The 9646-nt window shown below is 28.0% G+C and overlaps 1 protein-coding gene across 1 annotated transcript; it reads right to left on the minus strand.

Moving 5' to 3' along the window:
• Positions 1-358: 358 nt before the first annotated feature.
• LOC119685172 (Down syndrome cell adhesion molecule-like protein Dscam2) lies at positions 359-8458 on the minus strand. Its single transcript, XM_038099388.1, has 3 exons — positions 8395-8458; positions 5846-6190; positions 359-552 (listed from the first exon to the last, which is right to left on the minus strand). Exons 1-3 carry the CDS (start codon positions 8456-8458, stop codon positions 359-361), a joined length of 603 nt encoding a protein of 200 aa, XP_037955316.1.
• Positions 8459-9646: the final 1188 nt, after the last annotated feature.

Below are 9646 nucleotides of genomic sequence, written 5' to 3' on the forward strand. Positions count from 1 at the left end.
TGAAACGACTGTAAAACCAAGTGCAAACAATTGTTAAACAAAAGGGTGCAATAGATAAGAAAAAGAAAAAAATTAAATTAAAATGATTCTTAAATTATATAGATAATTTATTTATTTTTTATGTACTTTTTTGTGATATAAATATGAAAAATATGAAAGAGGAAATGGATATTTCAAAGCAATAATGATAGTAAGAGTTGTAAGGGTACTGTCAAAATCAAGTACTACTGGCGTAAGTATTTTAACTCTGCCTTAAAAGAAATATGTGTAAACCAAACTGTCTACGAACGTGCTATTAGTACCAAAAATGCTCATTAATATCCTCAACAAGCACAAAAACAACTACTTCAATATATGTCTAAATATCCTTTCTCAATTTATATGTCGCACCATATTCATTGCCAGCAAAATAACTTTCATCGCCGTCCGTATGCCAGGATACAACTTCAACAAAATCTGCTACAAACGAGGGTATCAAGCATTTTACAACCGCCGAATTACCACGTATCACATGCTCCTTGTTTACATCAGCTTCATAGTATTGGGCGACAACTGAAATTTTCAGTAAAATCGATGAAATATTGTATATTCAAACCCTAACAAGTTTACACGGAACAAAAGAATATATTTTTGGTTAAAAAGTTTGCAACACATTATGTATATTTTAAATTTGGTTTAAATTCACACCTAAATAAATAATATATAAATAAATAATATAATACATTATATGAAATATAATATAAATAATAAATAACAATGTTTTTTTTACCTAAATACATAATATATTTATAAATAAGTATTAATAAAATATATAATTCATATTACATATATATAAAAACACCCTAACATGACTTTTTTACTCATTTAATATTATCGGAACTATGCGAGTTCTATTAAAGATCGAATATTTAACTCAGTAAATTCTCTACTTTGATTTAACTAATATTGCCACAATTTGCATGGTAGTGTCTTATTAATAGACCTATTTTATTTTTTTTGGTATTTTACATTTTATGTAAGTTAGACAAAATTATGAGTTTCTATCTTTTACTTAAGTACCTATATATAATTGTAAAAAATTATTATATGTATCTTAAACATCTAGATTTTCGTTTGTATAAGAAAAATAATTACATGAATTTACAAAGTCAGATTTATATGACGGTTTTTTGCTGAAACATATCATAAAACGAGATGTCGATATAATCAATATTTGTCTGCTTTTAATTTTCAGTCACAGAAATATCGCACACATTTCTGAAGCAATTAAGCTAACCAGACTGAGACATAATGAAAATATTTCATGATATCCAGATATCTGTATGAAAGTTGGCCACTATTATAGAAGTAAAAATTTAACAATCTCATTAAAATACCTCATGAAGATATTAGATATTCTAAAGAGTTTTAGAAAATTGAACTCTGTAAGTGTTCTAGAGACTCATGCTCAAGTACAATTCCGGTATTTAAAGAAGTGGTCCTAAACTCTTTGAGTATTTGGTAATGCAATGGGCTTATATGGCGAAGTAGATTTTTAGAATTGCCGTCATTACCTTTTACGTATCCTAAAAAGATAAATGTAATGAAAATATATTGTTTTTAAGAAAAACAACATTAATATTCTTAAAATTTTATTTTAAATAAATTATATTTGCTTTATTAACCATGCTAGGATACATTAATCTATTCATAATAAAGCCGCTAAAAATAATATAAGATTAAATCATTTCATTAAATTACTTTAATTAAAAAGCAGACAATTGCGTTAATATACTAAACTTTTAATTACATTAAAAAATATTTGCCTAAACGCTAAGATAATTAAATTTCAGTCTAAAAAATTAGCATTCATCTGCACGTAACTCCGTCGTAACCGGTCGCAGTAGACACCTTAACAAGAAAGGCAAGAGTGACAGTGAACTCGCCTAACTACCTCATTGTCATTTATGAGAAATAAAAGTTAATATCAATTAATCACATTTTAAGCAAAAAAGCTACTTACTCCACCTGAAAGAATCAAGGTGTAACCAACCAAAAAATTACCGAAAACTCCACAGCGCGCAATGTCTTTCGGTGGATGGGGCCGCTTTTAATTTCTGTTAGAATTTTTCCACATTTTTGGCGTTTTCCCATATTTACATAATTTTATGTTTTTTCATTTAGTTTTTTTATGCTCTTGCTTTATTTTAAGCATAATTTAATGATAATAAATTTAGTTAAACATCGTGTCACCAAAATTTAGTAGAAATTAGCTGAAAGCAAGGCAACTCGGTTTTTGTAGCAAATACTTCAGTGATAGATACGTACACTACGAAATAGTGACTTATCACGTCAACTGTGTCTGAAAATTGTTTTCATATCTGTTTTTTCTGTTCAGTTAATGGGTGAGGAAGGTACTTAACTTCAGATACGCAAGCATAAGCACAGATAGTAAGAAGTAAGCTTGGGTGAAACTATGAAACTATGCTAAGTGTGGGAAGTGAAGCCTTTTATGAGTGTTATTTAATTATATAAAAATTTTGTTAATTTTTGCAATTTAACGCAACTTAAACAAGCGGAAATAAAATTCTTCGTGGTAGCAAAAAAGTATTTAAAATTAATATAATTAAATTATGCTTGCACTTGGTAGATTGTGTACTCAGTAATGAAAGGCATTTTTGAATACAGACTGTTTAAGTAGTCTATTGGTATTTTATTTGATTAAGGCTGAGGTCTTATAAAAATGAGATTAAATACATTCGATTGAATTTATATGCATACTTTAGTAAAAAACATAATTTTGTCTTATAGATATTATCAAGCCAGGCGTAGTGAATACCAACGAATTTTATCTACATACACGAGTAGAACCGACTCTACTATTCAAAAGCTACAAGTTGCTCAAAGTCAGGCTCTCCGAAGACTCTTCAAAGTGCCTTGGTACATCCGCACAAACGACATGCTAAGAGACCTTATAATAGACCCTATGAAAAAATACATAAGGGACAGAGCTCTGTAGTTATATACGAAAACTGACGGGCTATCCTACTTACCACTATCTAATCTTAGAGTAATCACTCTCCGTACGGGGAGGTACGCAGATCTTAGATCAATCACTGAATAATCATGAAGCTTATAGGGAGTACATAAATTAGTCAATGAGATGAGTGGGACCCTGTAGTACCCCCAGCTATCAAAGAGTAAAAGTGCCCAGTTGCGCTGCCTCGAAAAAAGGGTCAACATACATACATACATACGAGCATGCAACGCATGCAGAAAGGTAAAGTAAATATTTTAGTGATCAATTAACCATATTGATTTTTTATAAAATATACATATATTAGGATCCTCATATTCTAAGGATGCTCATTTTGAAGACATTTGCTAGCAATTAAGAATGGTGAATATAGAACACTGGACAACTGTTTTAGTGCTGATATAATGATATCTAATTTAATATTTCACAGATCAGGTTTTATTTTAAACAGTTTTTAAAATTAATGAATATCAGTAAACTCTGTTTAGTGAATGATTAAAACAAATTGATTTAGTGACAGATAGGCACTTGAATACTGTAAGGTCAGGACTATAAGCCTTGAGTTATTAGAGTTTATATGGAGGACGTATGCATATAAGTCAGTTTGTGAAAATGAAAAGTGGAGAAGTAGAAGTATCGTAAAAGTAACCTATACGAAGAGAATTTCGGTTAGGCATGCATTTTATTTTTGCTTTTATAAAAGTTAAACACTTATGTGGGATAACTTGACTTATGTTAGATATGTACACTCAATATATACTCATTAATAAACTAAAGAGCAGTTGACTAGATAAAGTTGGTAAAAATACTTCAACTAGTTGGTAAACATACTTCAACAACTATCAAATACTGGGGTTGACAACAATGAACAGAGGTGGCAAAATAGAGTAAAATAGAGAATCAAATATTGATTTTATTTGTATCGCCATGAAAATTAAAATAGGGGATATAATTATTTTAGATTGATAAACTATTGCAACTGTTGCAAAAATACAAACTCCTTTAATAAATAAATTAAAATAATAAAATATGAAAAATAAAATATGAAAAATAATATATAATTATTTGTATAATTATATGTGTATAAAAATATGTGAAAATAAATATATAAATTCATATAATAAAAACTGCAGAAATAAAACAATACCACAAAAAAGAAAGTATGTATTTTTGTTTTAGTCTTATTAAATGTATAAATCGAAAAATTTTATTAAAAATAATTAAATTACCAAACAGATGAAAATTATAATAGTTTTTAGACATAAACAGTTTAATAATTAAAAATACCAAACAAAAATAATCAAAATCGAATGTTATAGTTGTGATTAATTTGTCTTATTATAATAGAATTGATATAGACATATTATATTATTTATTTTCTGGTTTGAAACTAAACCAATTATAATGATAACTAACATAGGCTTTAATTAAGTTTGAATGCAGATGTGCCTACTACTAATCTAATTTACTTTCTAATAGCCTTTAACACAACTCATTATATCATAACTTTCTAAAAAAAATATCAGATTTAATTAAATTTATACTATATGTGAACTTTATTTCGTCATATTTAACCGCAAAATAGAGGTGTCAATTACAACATATTTAATGTACAATTTAGATTTAATTACTTTGTAAACTTCGTAAAAAAGTATTAGATTCGAATATGCAATCCGCAGCAAATATCTACAGCAGCCAGTGTTGAAGTTGTGAAAGATACATTGTGTGAACTTTGCTAATATGAATACTAGAAAAAAGTTAAAATTATTTAATTACACAATGTAATGTGTTTGCTTACACAAATTAGTTAGCATCATTTTGCACAACTATTTTAAAATTGAGCTAAAGTAAATAAATATACTAATTTACAAATAAAAATAAATCTATAGAATTATGTAAAGAAAATATGCAAAAAATAATAGATTTAAAACGAACAGCACGGAAGATTTTTTTATTAAATTAATTTTGTAAATAAATTGTTGATTAAATAGATTCGTATTTTTTTTAGTGATTGAGTTTGGAATACGCTGTATGCTTATTTTCTAGCGAGTTTTTTTAATTACCACTGATTATTAATATTAATAATAAATATATTAATTTAATATGTATTAATAATACTAAATATATGTACACCCATGTTGTAATATAAAATATAAATTCAATACAGGTATTTAATATATTTCTTACTTAAAATATACCAATTATTCGTAATCTCTCCTAGTATGTAATGCAGATTCTTAAAAATAAAAATGATTGTTTATTTATCTGACATTCGGAAATAAAAAAAATAAGTTTTTAAATAATAAATACATTAATGTGTGCAAAATTTCAGACCAAAATGTATTTGGTAAAATAGATTTTAATTTTAAAACTATTAAAAAATCGACTAATGTAGTTGAAGATAGATATCAGAAAAAGTTAAATCCAACGAAGTAATCCCAAACTTTTAAAAATAAAAACTCTGTGTGACCTAAAACCAAAACCAAACAATCAAAGTACAATAATCTTCCGCAGCAACCAGGACAATCGAAACGTTAATATCTGCAGCTGAAATGTTTGTAAAATTTGTTCAATTAAAAGAAAAAGGATTTTTACAGAAATGTTAAGTTAAGCTGTGAAATTACAGAGATATACTTGCAATTTGTTTGGAACACAAAATTTATTTGATACGTTTTGTTACCAAAAACTTTACTGCACTTCTTATTTTGATTTATTTTACTTAATTTTTTTCTTTTTTTTTTTTTTGTTGTAAAAGCACTATTTATATCCTTTTTCTTTCAATTGAATAATAGATCAAGTTCGTGGTCTCTCTAGAACCTAACAACTTACCAGCTCGTACATGTACATCACGCGATATAATTGATCCAAATTGATTACGTGCCAAACAGGCATATACTTGAGCATGCACTTCTTGTCGGTAGTCTTCAGCACGGAAAGGTGGAAATACTAGTTTACCATCTGATGAAATTTGACGCAAACCTGGTACATCACCTACTGCAGTGCCATCACTACGTATCCAAATAATCTCAGGCATTGGATTCCCGCTAGCTTTACATTCAATTTCAGCACCTGTTGAGTTCGAAAAATCTATACGATTGGTTGGTTCTTTAAGAAATACAGGTCCTTTTTGATCAGCATCGGGAGGGTTGACAGCAGCAGTCAATGGGGTCGTAACTGTAAAAAAAAAAATTTGATTATTCAACTGTTGATTTAAATGATTTTCATTTATTATAAATAATATATATTTGTGTTATACCAGATATACCAGAATTATATATAAATACTATATGTACTTATTATTTATAAATAATATTTCATTATGAAGTTAGACTCTGTTTTGGAAAATACAAGTACTTCTTTAATCTTATGCTCAACTTAAAGACCTCAAATGCTCAACAAAAGATAATAAGATAAGATAAGTATAATAGGTATAAGATATAATAGATAATAAGATATATATATCTTTTTAATTGTTACAAAATTTTTGAACTAATACTACATGTATATAAGTGAGTTATTTATATAAATTAATGTGCTTTAATTACCGAAACATATACTCAAATTAGTTTATGTCGAACGGATATGTCAAAGTATTGTTACTCAAATATGGAATAATGTTATACTTAATTGCTATTAATTAAGAAAAAGATTTTTAGATACTCTGCACTTGACAAAACATATATATATAATATCTAGAAGAATAAATCCTACACTGTACTTGTACCTAAATATACAGAATCAAAAGGTAAGCTAATCCATAGCAGATGTCCCAATACATTTTGAACTAATGCATAATACTTGACTATTGCTATTTCAGTACTCAACTTAGCATTAATAATATAATAACTTCAGAGTGCAAGTAATTAGTATTCTCTATATTTCTATAAGAAGTGAAAATATACGCTTAAAGTTTTGTTGTAGCTATTCTTATCTGATATCTCGTATATGAGATATCATTTAATATAACAGACTTTAATAACTAGATTTGATTTTAATGTAATAATATGCAAGAGTTATCTTCCCAGCCTTTTATAATGATATTAAATTACTATTAATATTAGAAAATATATTAGAAATATAGAAACTAATGAAATCAAAACTCTTTTCATAACTCTTTCATAGTGGAATGATGGGAAAGTTTGATGGAAAACTAATCATTAATTAGTATTTTAACACAATCGTTACTCTTTCGTTCACTTAAAGTTAAATAAGTAAAATTAAATTATTCAACAGATTGATTCGTTTGTTGTTTCATCATTCATGCTCATTGCATGAACATTGCTAAACAAATTAGATACAAATTTCAATGAAATAAAGACAAAGCGAATTTATGACAATAAAAATTTTTGTAAAAGTACAATAAAGAAATATAAAATATAGTTTTTTACTACAACTTTTTTTTTAAACCCACAGAACGGAAGTGTTGACTTTAACCGGCAAAGTCAATCGTCATCAGTTTATCATGAGAATACCAACAGCAGCGTCTGACAACAGAAACAACAAATGACTGCCATGGATCAGTGACTTGCAGTGGCTCCACAGTTCATATTATGGTCTTACATGGTTTGGTATGTCACCAAGCGCACAATGAAATTGCATTTATGCACAACAGAAGTAAACCTCCCACTAGTTCCCTGCAGCCCAGGAACGGTATAATAAAGTTTAAACAAAAAAGTAAAGAAAAACGTGTCGATGACACTTTGGTGTCTGTGTTGCCAACACTTTAGAATTTAATTTCATGCATGCCATGAATGTTATACGTAGTCAAAAAACAAAGAAAAAAAAACAAATTAAAAAGATTCAAAAGAATAAAAGTAAAGTAAGTCCGTTTTATAAGCGTATAAGGCACGTTACTCTGTGTTTGCTTAGATACAATTTTATTTGGCCTGAAGCTGTTGACATCTTTGGATACGGATGAGTGATATAGTTCTAGTATTTTATAGTTGGCTGTATGCGAATACATAAGGAACAACAGCATATTTTCAAAAATAATTTAATTTCGTTGTTCTTCTTAAGTATCCAAATTTTAAAAAAATTTAAAAAAAACCGTACCTTGGATGTCATGCTATACTTATCTTTCTATTCAATGTTGATTTAAAAAACCGTATAATTTACAATATTTATTCTAAATTCTATTCTAGATGTTCTATATAAATTGGGTTTGAATTTAAAATAAATCCGTTATTGTAGCTAACGTAACAATGCACGGAAATTAACACAGTTTTCATGCTTAATCCCAGTTATAGAGTCTACAAAAAATCTGTGCAATAGTTCCACCTCTCTTCAATAACATCTTTTTTCCTTAATTTAGTTCAAGCATACTATATATGATTTAAATGAGCCCAATTTTTTAATTAATAGGTCTCTTCATCCCTAACCCCTGATAACTGAACTGAAATTCTTAGCACCATGACCTTCATGCACAATGGCAGTAATCTTCATTTTTGATTTCTAAGAGGTTGGTTTAGTGGCTTTTTAGGGTTTCCACATATAGGGGAAGAAATGTGAAAATTTTGTAGTGTTTTTTTTTAGAATTTCATATCAATTTTTCGTGCGAAATAGATGTTAGTACAAGATTTTAGAACAAGTACTAGTGATTATGTAAAAAATCTAGAGTACTTAAAAGTGAATAAACGAGTTAATAAATGTTCATGTGATTTACAAGCTGAGTGACTTGTTTGTAACTTCTAATCTACACGAGTACTGTTTTTAGTATATATCACATTTGCTGTCTTAATTTGGGACCACAGTTCCAGTAATACATATCAAATAGATCTATCATCCAAACAATTAATATGGTCAGTTTAAGGTATGCCACTTCACAATATGATTCATTCAAGAACCTTTGAACGTGCTGTGCTGGTGATCGATCAACAGCATCAAAACAGCGATTTTTTCAATGGACGCATATCTACGCTTAATGCATATCTTGACAAATAAAATGGTCGTATCGGAGACAGTGAAAATTTTGTCACTAACATCATAATGGTAATAACTGTTTGGTTTATGAATTGTAGTAGGCGTCTTACTTATGTTTCAGTATATAAAATAAATATTACACAAATTCATTTAAGTCTTCAATATTTAATTAATTAACTTTTTTCAAAATGACTCTTCTTTTAGAGTGTAACAAACAATATGATAAATTTAATGTACTCCTTTCTGACTACGGATAAACGATATGACAACCCTCCGAACCCTCTCTCATCATGATACATACTATACGTATATTTTGACAAACTTCTTCTGACTATGTGTATTTTTTTCCTATGTGCATTTCAAGTAAATAAAATTGTAAATACTTTTATATACATATATAGATTTTTAAGAGCATGAGACCAAAGCGTTGATATTTTTATGACATTATTTCCAGATGAGTTTGAAATTCGCTTGTGCATGCTAAAAATATTTATCCTTCAACTCTCGGGAACAACACTGTTGAAAAGTCATTCTGAAAAATATTAATTCTACAATTGCAATCATTCGACGATGCTTGTAATTAAGTCCACTGAGCTCCACTTTAAAAATACAACACATTAACCACTTAAAAATGTGTGTATTTCGTTTTTAATTCACTTTAAATAAGCAGAACGTGCGACAGCATTAAATGTTGTTTTAGATACATTTCAA

This window comes from Teleopsis dalmanni, chromosome 2 (genome assembly GCF_002237135.1).
Source record: "Teleopsis dalmanni isolate 2A chromosome 2, ASM223713v2, whole genome shotgun sequence".
Lineage (NCBI taxonomy): Eukaryota > Metazoa > Arthropoda > Insecta > Diptera > Diopsidae > Teleopsis > Teleopsis dalmanni.

Excerpts from the sequence above, each read along its gene's own strand:
- LOC119685172 (XM_038099388.1), bottom strand. The coding sequence starts at position 8,458 with ATGAAGATTACTGCCATTGTGCATGAAGGTCATGGTGCTAAGAATTTC. Across the intron at positions 6,191-8,394 it reads TTTCAGTTCAGTTATCAGGG|TTACGACCCCATTGACTGCT; the intron begins GTTAGGGATGAA and ends TTTTTTTTACAG. Across the intron at positions 553-5,845 it reads TGATGTACATGTACGAGCTG|TTGTCGCCCAATACTATGAA; the intron begins GTAAGTTGTTAG and ends TGAAAATTTCAG.